Raw genomic sequence first — 12,480 nt, forward strand, 5'->3', positions numbered from 1 at the left:
CTGGGGAAGGCAGTGGCAAACCACCCCGTAAAAAGTCTTCCAAGAAAATGTCGTGATGTGACGTTCCCCCATGGGTCAGTAATGACTTGGTGCTTGCACAGGGGACTACCTTTACCTTTACCTAATAAAATAGAATACATTTTCTGTCCACTTTAAAGCTAATTTCAGATTCAAAATCTCTGAGCTTTGTTTATCCTATAAACTTGTTCAAGTGTTTTTGTTAATGACAAGAAATACCTCAGGGTTTCTTTGTCCTAGTTGTTTCAGTACACAGGGGAAGTTCATGGTAGATAATGCCTTGTGAAGTATTTATATGTACATTCTAGGCAGTAATTAGAAGTTATATATTCTATCTACCATAGTATTGAACAGATGATAGTTTATGAACAAGCCTTATGTTAAAAATTGAACACATTACTACTCAAAACTCTGTGCTTTACAAATACTTTAAAGATAAGTGTCAAACTTCCTGTCATATTTTTTTCTCTTCAGGTTTTATCTTCTGAATTTCACCTGGGAAAAGATATCTTTTGCAGCATACATAAGTGGGTGGAATCTGCAGGATGTAGATACTCTCAGAAAACCAGTTGCAGGTCAATGAAATGAATCATGTGACTCTTGCTTCCCAGTTCCTGAGCTGGTTTTGATTAAGGGCTGCTCAGGGCTGAGGCACCATCTGGTGGTCTGTTGAGATCTGCCAGCAGCAATTTACAGCAACTTGATTTGTTATCAGGTTTTTGAAGTGACAGTCCAGCTTGGAAATAGTGACATTGATACATTTCTCTTCTTGGATAAATTAACTTACTTACAATTTTGGCTGCTTTAATAGACAAGTTTGTTTGTTTGTATGTTTATTTCATTTCTGTGCCACCTTTCCACTAAAGTAAGGTCCCCAAAGTGACAGGTATTAAAACATTTCAACATTAAAACAACATTTAAAATAAAGTATATATAAAATAATTCAGTGAAGGCCATTCAAAATATCTTGACATCTTCTGACTCCTAAATCTGAATCTTTACAATCTCAAGAACAGTTAGCTGTGATGCCTTTGCAGAGTCTTTTTTTCTGATAGCACAGATAGTACTGGATGCCTGCAGTAAGGTGGCAGAAATGCTCACTACACCATCTGTTTCACTATGGACCACTTTGACCCATTTACAGTGATGGATATTGACAGGATCCTAGCATTGGTGAAGGCCACGACTTGTGCACTGGATCCTTGCCCATCCGGGTTGTTAAAATCCTATAAGGACCATATAAATGGGTCATTGAGGTCTATCGTAAATCAGTTACTAACTCGGCACCTTCCCCTGGCAACTCAAACAGGTCATTATCATCCCTAGACAAAAAAGACATGGCAAATTACTGCTCAGTATCTAATCTGCCTTTTCTGGGAAAAGTGATTGAGAGAGCAGTCGCTGACCAACTCCGGTTGTCTTGGATAACTCTGGTGCTAAGGATCCTTTTCAGTCTGGATTCAGGCTATGGGATGGAGACAGATCTGGTGGCTTTAGTTGATGATCTCTACCTGAATGTAGACAATGGCCATACTTCTTTGTTGCTCCTCCTGAATTTATCTGCAGCCTCCAATACAGTAAACCACGCCATCTTGTTGAGGCATTTGGAGGCAGAAGTGGGTATCAGGGGATGTGCCTAAGACTGGAGGCAGTATAAATCAGGAATCAGTCTTAAAGAGATGCATTAGTGAAAGAATAGGGAGTAACTATAGACTTTACTACTATTGCTGTACATATGATCCCTATGTTGTTTAATATGTCAGACTTGGAACTGCTTACACTCTGTTTCAGCTTTTTTTCAACTCTGTGTTGGATTTCTGCTGGTTTTAAATCTTTACAAATTTGCATGTATGTACCCTGTTACAGTCTTTGAAATTGACTGTACTCACACTGTGTAATCCACCTTGAGTCTCAGTGAGAAAGATGTCTAAGTGAGAAATAACATAAATAAAAATAAATAAAATAAACACACATAACACCAAAACGATCAAAAATGACCAATAATAGTTATTTGGGGTATGCCAAACAAAACAAACAAGTTCTCCACCCTCTAGCCAAAGACAGCAATAGAGGGAGCCAGATGAACCTTTGGGAGGGAATTCCAAAGTTTTGGCTCCATGATTGAGAAGGCCTTTGCTAGGGTTGCCACCCATCTAGCCTGAGATCAGGGGCACCTGAAGCAGGGCCTGAGAAGATGACCAGAGTATATGGGTAAGTTCATATGAGAAAAGGTGGTTCTTAGGAGTATGCTGGCCTCAAGCCATATAGGGCTTTAAACGTCAATAGCTGAGTTGGGCCCAGAAATAAATTGGGAGCCAGTATAGATGGAATAAGGCTGGAGTGATACGGTGTACAATCCACTCCAGTCAGTATACTGGCCACAGCATTCTGTACCAACCATAACTTCCAGACTCTCTTCAAGGACAGCTCCACATAGAGCACACTGCAGTAATCTAATTTAGATGTTACTAGAGTGTGTGCCACAGTGGAAGGGCTGCACCTTACTGACCAGCCAAAGCTAGTGAAAAGCAACCGTAGTCACCACTATCACCTGTTTATGCAACTGGAGGCGAAGGTCTAGGAGCACCTTCAAGCTAAGAACCCCAACTCTGTCCAAATCAGAAGATACCCCAATTCCTGCGATCAAACCTCCCCACCCCCCAATCAGTAGCACCTCTGTTTTGTTGAGATTAAGTTTTGGCTTCTTAGCTCTCAGTCATCTGAAAACTTCCTTCAGGAACCTGTTCACAGTTTCCATAGCCTCCCTGATATCTGCTGGAAGTGAGAGATGGAGCTGAGTGTCATTTGCATATTGGTGGGAACTCAGCCGAAATCTCCGGATGATGACTTCCAACAGCTTGGGGGATAAGATAGAAGTTTGCGGAATGCCATAGGCCAGAAAGTAAGGGGCAGAGCAGCAGTCCTTCAGCATCACTCTGAAACCTACCTCCAGGTTAGAACCAAAACCACACCAGAATAGCGCCTGCTGGTCCCACCCCTGAAAAGCAGTCCAGAAGGATACCATGATTGATGGTATTAAAAGCTGCTGAAAGGTCCAGAGAATTAACAGAGTTGCACTCCCCCATCCATCTCCTGGCTCAAGTCCATCCATCATGGTAACCAAGGCCATTTCAGTCCAATGTTCAGGACTGAAAACAATCTGCTTTATTCAGGAATCCTGCAAGTTGCTCAGCCAACACTTGTTCAGTCACCTTGCTCAAAAATGGTATGTTTGAGACTGGATGGTAGTTATTCAGCTGTCCTGGATCCAGAGTAGGTTTCTTTAGGAGTGAAGCACCGTAGTCCACCAAGGCAGAAATGACCTCCTTTCCTTCAAAGTCTCCCTTCTTCCAGCTGGCTAGAGCGGGGGGGGGGAGACTCTGAAGGGAAGAAGGTTCCCCATACCTTTTGTGAACGGCATAGGGAACCTCTTTCCCTTCAAAGTCTCCCAGCCAGCTGGAGGAAGGGGGGGGGACTTTGAAGGGAAGAAAATTCCCTGTGCCTTTGCAAATGGCGTGGGGAACCTCCTTCCCTTCAAAGTCTCCCTCCTTCCAGCTGGCTGGAGGGAGGGAGGGAGACTCTGAAGGGAAGAAGGTTCCCCATGCCATTTGCAAACGATGTGGGGAACCTTCTTCCCTTCAAAGTCTCCCTCCTTCCAGCTGGCTGGAGGGAGGAGGGATACTTTGTTAGGAAACCCCTGACAAGCGGCTGAGTTGGGAGTGAAGTGCCCCTGGGCTTAGATTGGGGTTTCCAGGGCAACAGGAGTTCAGAAAGAGTTCAGAAAATCCATGCCTACTGTTGCCAAGGGAATTGATTGAAAGGTGCCAGACTGTCTGGCTTGACGAACAGCTGATGAACACCACGAACAGGGCTTGGAACAAACACATGTTCATCGGGAACGGGGCCTCATGAACAGCTTGCTCACAAACAGCTGAACGGGCTGTTTGTGTTTTTTTTTTTTTTTGTATTGTTCGTGCCCACCTCTATTCCTAAGCCCATAAAATATAAAGACCTCTGTCCCCTCAGGCTATGCTCAGAGGATATGAGATCTTTTTTTTTCCTTTTCACCTGGCTTTGAAGAAGGAAAGTATGGAATATTTTACTGCTCCTGACTGTCAATAGTTGGTTGGTATGAAATTCACAAGCTCTTGGGGCCTTCTAGAGGACTTGAAAGAAGGGAGATATTAATCTCATACCTAGAACTAGAGTAAAATTTCCAGAAATTTTGAAGTCAGGCGGGGCACACGCACACGCACACACCATTTTTCCTCAGGAAAAATGAAAGTTTGGGGGTGGGTGGATTGAAATACAATACAGATCTACAGTTAATGTACTGCAATAAGAACATGTAAGGCATAATTTTTAACTTTGTAAAAAATTGTTATGTGGCATATTTGAGTTCTTTTTTCTTTGCCCTCTTTTAGGAAAGAAGGAAAGTTTGTGCACACTTCTTCAGGTTGTTTGATTTTGTTTTAAATGTCATTAAATCTCTGCTGGTTCCTTATTGTTTCAGGTGAAGACGGTAATCCAAATTGAAGCATGAGTGGTGAGATGAACCAGGGGGTAATCACAACTCCTCCACCTCCCAGCATGCCTCACAAAGAGAGATATTTTGACCGCATCAATGAAAATGACCCTGACTATATCCGTGAAAGAAACATGTCTCCTGACCTCAGGCAAGACTTCAATATGATGGAACAAAGGAAGAGAGTCACCCAGATACTGCAAAGTCCTGTGAGTAGGATTAAAGGAGGGAAAGGAAACTGTGTTTCTTCATTTTCAGCATCTTGCATCTGTGTGTGCGTGCAAATACATGATTTAAAAAAGAAAAAACTGAAAAGGGGGAGAATCATCTTGGGTTACATAATAGCCAGAGGGAAGATTTCAGGGCCCATGGGATTTTCCCCAAGAGTCATCAGTGGATAGTTTGTACTGTATTTGTTTGCACAGTTTTCATGTGCGAACAAACAATCTTTTATTCAGAGGTTTACTTTTTTTCTCTCCCCTCTTAATGCTATGCTTCATTAACACTGCACAAAAGTAGCTTCCTAGCTACATGGCATTTGCTTGCTGTTGAGACTGAAAGGAAAAAAAGAAAGTCACTGGCCAGATATACACTGTTAGGGCATTCACATGCAGATTAGCATTCCATTTTTATTTTAAACTTTGTTCTTAAAGGCTATCTCAGATCCTTCATAAGATTTGGTTTGTTGAAAAGCTATATCATACAGTCTACTTTTTCCTGCAGACCAAGTCAATCACATGAAGACATTTAAGACAATCTTTACCACTGGAAAATGAGTTACCAGTTTTACGCTCCATTGTAATTGTGAGATCGATACATAATAACTATAGACAAACCTGTAAACACTTTTAGAAGTCCAAGGGAAATCATTAAATTATTAACTAAGAAATATGGTTTTTGAAACATTCATATGCTTACTGGATTTTTCTTTTGCACGTGTCTGGTTGTTATGTTGAAGGTACTGTGTGCCAAGAAATCTGCCCCCCTTCTCAGCCATAGCCTTTGGCCACAGTCTTTGGAAGTGCATGTGATACAGCAAGGCATTCGCTGTTGAGGATGTGATATCTGAAGGCATTTAATTCCTGGGAGCATTCACTCCTTTTCAGTTAAACCTCAATTTATGTCAGCCTATGTGTTGTTTGATCGTTTTAGAGTCTAGGGGAAAACGACCAGCCAATCATAAAGCAACCTACCATCTGAGATAGTATCTCTCTCTATCATTTAAAAGAGTGTACCATTACTTTTCACCACATGAAAGTATTTAAAACTAGCAATTCAAAGACATTCAGATTCTATACCATAGCATGTTTTTTGAATAATGCATTATATTCTTAATTTGCATCTGAAACTGCTGAAAGACAGTTTTTTCTCTTCTCGTGATCATATTAATTGAACACACTTCTAATGGTAAGTTTCTCACTGCAGTGGAGTCAAAGAAGTGTACATGTTGCCTATACAGCAGAGTACACGGAAGAACATCAGAGTATTAGAGCAAAAAAATTTCTGTATTCAGGCTGGGATGGGATTACAAAAATTCCTAATGATCAGAAGCTGAAAAGACCTAATACAAGCAGCTAAAATAAAATTTAAATAGGAAGCTATATGTAGTAGGCCAGGGTCATAAAGGGCAAAGTGATGACTAAAGAATAGACATTTACAGTGGTGTAATGGGTTGTAATAGCATCCAAAATATGTAAGCTATTAAAGTTTTTTCCCCATTGATAGCTTTTATTAAGTAAGAGTGAATTAAATATATTGGTTTTTTTAAATTAGAATGTAATTGATGTATTGTCGAAGGCTTTCACGGCCGGAGAACGATGGTTGTTGTGGGTTTTCTGGGCTGTATTGCCGTGGTCTTGGCATTGTAGTTCCTGACATTTCGCCAGCAGCTGTGGCTGGCATCTTCCGAGGTGTAGCACCAAAAGACAGAGATCTCTCAGTGTCACAGTGTGGAAAAGATGTTGGCAGGTCATTTATATCTACTCAGGAGGGGTGGGGTTGAGCTGAGTCATTCTGTAAGAGTTTCCCAGGGTGTGGAATGCTAATGGCGGGAGGCTTCACTGTATCTTCAACAGGAAAGAAGAAACCTTAAGAATGAACAGAGCATGGTTTCCAGTTCTGAAAAACACCAGGCTAACAAAACACTCTATACCCGACAATAGCCCTGCAGAGAAGATTAGCACATCAAGCACCAATCCGTATGCAAAGAACCTCCTCAGGATACAGTGAAGCCTCCCGCCATTAGCATTCCACACCCTGGGAAACTCTTACAGGATGACTCAGCTCAACCCCACCCCTCCTGAGTAGATATAAATGACCTGCCAACATCTTTTCCACACTGTGACACTGAGAGATCTCTGTCTTTTGGTGCTACACCTCTGAAGATGCCAGCCACAGCTGCTGGTGAAATGTCAGGAACTACAATGCCAAGACCACGGCAGTACAGCCCAGAAAACCCACAACAACCATAGAATGTAATTAGTGATAAATAGCATAGGAAGGTTTTTTTTAATTAGAACACACATCTCAAAAACCTTTTAAAATGAAACTGTTTGAACCTATTGCAAATGCATTTCTCATTTTTCTATTTGGCAGGTCTATAAGGCATAATTTATGCATTTGCATCTAAAATTGTGTTATCTGCAGGGCTTTTTTTGAGGGGGAATGCTCTGGAACGCCATTCTGGAAGCTCTAGAATCTGCCCACATGATACCTTCCTCCTTCGGCCCTCCAGGCTCCGCAGAGGACGCTTAGCTGCTTTGAGTTCATTCTGCTTTATTTCCATTCCTCTGTGTGCGTGCGTGCATGCGTGTGTGTGTGTGTGTGTGTGTGTGTGTGTGAGAGAGAGAGAGAGAGAGAGAGAGAGAGAGAGAGAGATGGGGCCCGGAAGGGCTCTGCAGAGGAGGGTAAGCTGCTTTGAGTTCATTCTGCTTTTTTTCCATTCCTCTGTGTGCGTGCATGCGTGCGTGTGTGTGTGTGTGTGAGAGAGAGAGAGGGGGGGGCCCGGAAGGGCTCTGCAGAGGAGGGTAAGCTGCTTTGAGTTCATTCTGCTTACCATTTCATTCAGGGGTTTCTGTGTATGTGTGTGCTGCTTTGAATTCATTCTGTTTTATTTTCATTGGGGGAGTGGGTGGGTGGGGCTGTGTGTGTATATGTGCTGCTTTGAGTTCATTCTGCTTTCTTTTCATGGGGGTGGGTGAGGCTGTGTGTGTGTATGTGTTGCTTTCATTCTTTTGTTGACTGAAGTTGACATTGTTATGGTTCCCACAGCTTTTGAAGCAGATAGGTTCTGTGTTAGTTAAATATATCAGTTATGGTTATTCCAGTTTTATGCTAGGAATGGATAGCTGTGTCCAAGTCACAGAAGGCTTTCATCAATATATTCATCAGCATATAGGTGTTCTTATGTCTTAATAGCTGTAACTCAAACGGTTCTCCCCACCGTCAGCTGATTAACATCACTGAAATTGCAGTGGACATATGGGTGTTAAGGAAGTTCATGAAGGAATATTCATGAATTGTTTGTCTAGGACATTGGACTATTTATGAGCATTTCACAATGTCACAACAGCTTAGCCATTGGTAAGGTAGAGTTGTCAGGCAACAAAAAAAAGCCATTTTAAACTAAGTATAACTCTAATGCAGCTAAAGTTGAGTATCTAATTTTGAATTGCTCCAATAAAGCAAAACCCTCCCTGAAAATTTGAAAATTCAATATTCATTAGATTAGGAATTTCAGACTCTGTGGAATTTTGAGAAAGAGTTTTAGATTTTTTTTCTATGCTGGCAGAGGGAATCTGTTAGAATTTAGATTTGTGAGTTGGGTTTTGGATTTTTAGAGGCCCCCTCCTTGCATATTTTAAAATATGATTCCAAAGAAATGAAATATGCCTCCCCCCAGGTACCTTCCCTCCCTCTGCCAGCCAGGTGAGTAGAGGTGGGGGTAGGTGGGGAGCAAAGGCTGGCAAGGGATCCCCTGCCTCCACAAGGGGTTGGTAGGTGTGGTTGTAAATCCCATAGCTGAAACATTTAAACTGCATAAATTATAGAGCACCCACAAATCTAGTATTATTTCTCATTCCTTTGGCAATTGCTGCTTAGCAACATTATGTTCCCGATTTAGTGTTTTCATCAAGTATTTGTTCTGAAATAATTTTGGGCCTTCCTACTTAAAAAAAAATTACTACATTGATTTTTATTTTCCATAGGTGTTTGAAACTGATGCTGATTAGGCAATTGTTTCCCATTGCTTTTTAAAAATACTGATTTGTCCTGGGAAAGTTCCATTGCTGTAGTCAGAAATGTGCAGCAGAATATTAGCATTCATACAATGACTTCATATTCAGAAGTTAGCCCGTGTCTCCTAAGCAGAAAGCCACAGAACTCTGATATAAGTGATTTGTAGTGTACCTGCCATTTGACTATATATCCTTCTGAGTATGTGCGGCAGAGCACCAGCACTGGATGTGTAGCCAGACAGTCCACCAGACAACATGAGGTCTAAGGCAAATAGGTGAAAACAAAAGCTGAGATAGAGCCTCTAGTTGCTGAGTTCCTAGTTTGTTTCTAATCTCAATAACTGGCAGCACATACGTCTGTCTCTGAACGTTTCTTGGAATCTCCAGAATGGCTTACAACAGAAGGAAGGATGGTATTTGTGTACAATTACTCCTGGGCCAGATGTGCCTTGGAGATGTCTCTAGAAAGCATGAATAACATACAAATGAATATGTTTGCAGTAACAAATTAGAATATTTTGGTTGTTGTAGATTTTGTTTGTGTATTTTCTGTAGAAAGATGGAGAAGATGCTTGCAAATCCTGTTGCAGAGTAACGTATTATGCATGTTACATACTGGAGTGGGACAACATAGGGGCAAGCTTATAAGGAGAATGAGATTTGGATATCTGGGAAGGTGTTATACACAGAGATCAAAACTCAGTGCTCAGAGATCAAAACTCAGTGCTCTCTGTTCAAGGTTCCTTTCATCTTTATTAGGCCACAGATGTGTATGGCATAAAAAGTGCCACATTTTGGATGGTAAGAGCATAACAAGTGCTTTGTTGGATCAGAACAGTGGTCCAACTACTCAAGCACCCTGTATTACACAATAACCAAGCAGTTTTGCTGGAAGGACGACAAACAAGAAGTAAACCTCAAGGCCTCCCACTGATTTAGCAGTTTACAGCCTCCAGATGGGGAGGTTCTTTTTAGTCATCATGGCCAGTAATCATTCATGGACCTATCCTTAATGAATCTTTTTAATCCCCTTTAAAAGACATCTATGCTAATATCCATCAGTACCTGCTAATGGCACCAAATTCCACAATTTAATAACTTATTGAGTGAAGAGGTGCTGCCTTTTGTCTGTCCTTAATCTACTGCCCATCGACTTCATTGGGTGCCTGTGAATTCTAATATTATGGCAGAAAGTTTTCTCTTTGTTTTCTGCTCTCTGTGCATGATTTTATAAACCTCTGTTGTGTCCTCCCTTTAGTTATCTTCTGTTTAAACCTATTCTGTTTAGTCTATCCTCATAGGAAGAGTGCTCCAGCTCCTTGATCACCTTGGCTGCCCTCTCCTGCACTTTTCCAGTTCTAAAATATCTTTTTTGTGGGTATAGTAGCCAGAACTCTACAGAGTAGTCCAAAAGAAGCTTCACCAGATCTGTACAAGAACATTTCAATATTGGCTGTTTTGTCTTAGACCCCTTTCTTCATAATCCCTAGCATGAAGTTTGCCTTTTTCACATTGCAAGGTGTGCATGGGTGGATGTGCATGTAGTTTCCTTTAAAAAAAAAAATTATTGGAATTAGAAATATTTTGTCATTTATAACAATCAAATTACTTTAATATTCCAGTTCTAACCCCCTCCCTTTCACCCCCCCCCCCGTTTGTTGACTTCCAACAGTTTTCCAACCCTTTGTCTATTCTTCCCCTACTCATTTCAACTTATTTTGTCAATTAAACATATACTTTCACACTCTTCTAAGCTAGTCTATTATAACACAGTGCTAAGTCAATTTCCCTTCACTTATCAACTAACTAATACATTCCTGGCATGTTATTCAATAGTAATAATACTGGTAATATTCTCAATATCCTGTACTCTAACTTATTCATTCTAATGTCATCAATATGGGACAAACAATTTATCCCTCCCTATACATAACTTGAGTACTCATAAGTGATGAATACATTTATAAGTCAACCAATTTAGCTTATACTCTATATGTTACTCTTTACTTCCTCTTATATCTCTTATCTTTGTAACATAAAGTCAATCAATTTGACTCGTATTCTACACATTTCTAAATATACCTATAAACACAATATACATTCGACATAAGTCAATCAATTTGACCCATGTTCTGCACATTTCTAAATATCGCTATAACCAAAAATACCTTCAGCATAAGTCAATCAATTTAACCTATATTCTATATGCTACTTCTCATTCCCCCCCTTCTTGTATTCATGAATTTTAATTCTGTTAATTCTCAATTACACCCCTATCTGCCAGCAACATAATTAATTAATTAATTTCTATTCTTTTATATCACATAATAACTATTACTTAATACTGTATAAAATAATCAAATAGAATAATTGCTTAGTAATTCTTCTTTAACTCTCCTCCCCCCGGTATAGTCACTTCTCTCTTCTTTTGTTTTTCTTCAATAATTTTCAAACTGCCACAGTTCTCCTCCCACCTCCCATTTTTTCACCAAATGTTGTTTCAGCTTCTCCCAATCTGTGTTAAACTGTCCTGGATCAAGGTCTCTTAGTTTTCTTGTCAGTTTATCCCTCTCCGCCATGTACAGCAATTTGTGAATCCAGTCCTCGATAGTTGGCACTTCTTGTACTTTCCACTTTTGCGCATACAAAAGTCTAGCCGCTGCTGTCATGTAAAAAAGCAATGTCCTATGTTGTGCTGAAATATCTTCGGCAAGACGGTGATTATTATGAAGGAGTTACCTAGATCGGTGTTGCTTGATTGGAAAAAATATAAAGCCTTAGTCCAAATTTTGAAGGACATGAAAATAAGGTATAGATGGGAATTACCGGAAGGACTGGCATTTGAGTTTGGAGGAGTGAAAAAGCGCATCAGATCTGAATTTGAAATGGAAAAGTTTATGAGGGACAATGAAAAGGACTTACCAGCAACAAGGCTATGAACATGGAATGTAAGGTTATATCTTGGAATGTAAATGGACTTAATTCACCCAATAAGAGAAAAAGTACTTTTCACTGGCTATTAAAACAGAAATGTGATATTGTTTGTTTACAAGAGACTCATATTAGAAAACAGGATGTAAAATATCTAAAACTGAGCAAATTGGGCACTCATTTTGCAGCGGCCACAAAAAAGAAAAAAAGGGGAGTGGTCTTGTATATTAGAGAGGAGCTGCAGCCAAAGTTAGTGTTTAAGGACCCAGAAGCCAGATTTTTAGCGGTGGAATGTACATGGAATTTAAAGAAAGTGCTGGTGATTGGAATCTATGCACCTAATGGAGCAAAAGAAAGCTTCTTTGAGGATTTGAGGAAGCAATTAGATGAACTTTCTTACGACCAGATAATTCTTGCAGGAGACTTCAATGGAGTTACAAATTTGGAGCAGGACAAGAAATCAGCAACTGCACAAAAGAAAAGAGGACTACTACCAAAAACTTTTTTTGCATTAATGCAGCAGGAAACTTTGGAAGATGTATGGAGAATACAGAATCCCAAGGGCAGACAATTCACATTTTTCTCCGCAAGACACTCTACTTTATCACGAATCGACATGATCTGGGCCTCAAAGGACTTAGTGTTATGGACTAAAGAGGTGGAAATAATGCCTATGGTAGGCTTAGATCACAATCCAATTATGTGGAAGTTTGGGAAAAGAACTAAGAGGAAAGGATGGAGAATAAATGAGGACTTGTTGCAAGAGAG

General features: G+C 40.3%; 1 protein-coding gene across 4 annotated transcripts in view; it reads left to right on the forward strand.

The window, feature by feature from the left end:
- ADD3 (adducin 3) overlaps positions 1–12,480 on the forward strand; it is a 167,980-nt gene that overhangs the window by 126,148 nt on the left and 29,352 nt on the right. For all 4 annotated transcript variants that reach the window (XM_054982839.1, XM_054982838.1, XM_054982840.1 and 1 more), the window contains one exon: positions 4,532–4,752. In XM_054982839.1, coding sequence (XP_054838814.1) covers positions 4,558–4,752 — 195 coding nt within the window. In that variant the 5' untranslated portion in view covers positions 4,532–4,557. The remainder of the gene's footprint in view (positions 1–4,531; positions 4,753–12,480) is intronic.

The sequence above is a fragment of the Eublepharis macularius genome, chromosome 6, assembly GCF_028583425.1.
Source record: "Eublepharis macularius isolate TG4126 chromosome 6, MPM_Emac_v1.0, whole genome shotgun sequence".
NCBI lineage: Eukaryota > Metazoa > Chordata > Lepidosauria > Squamata > Eublepharidae > Eublepharis > Eublepharis macularius.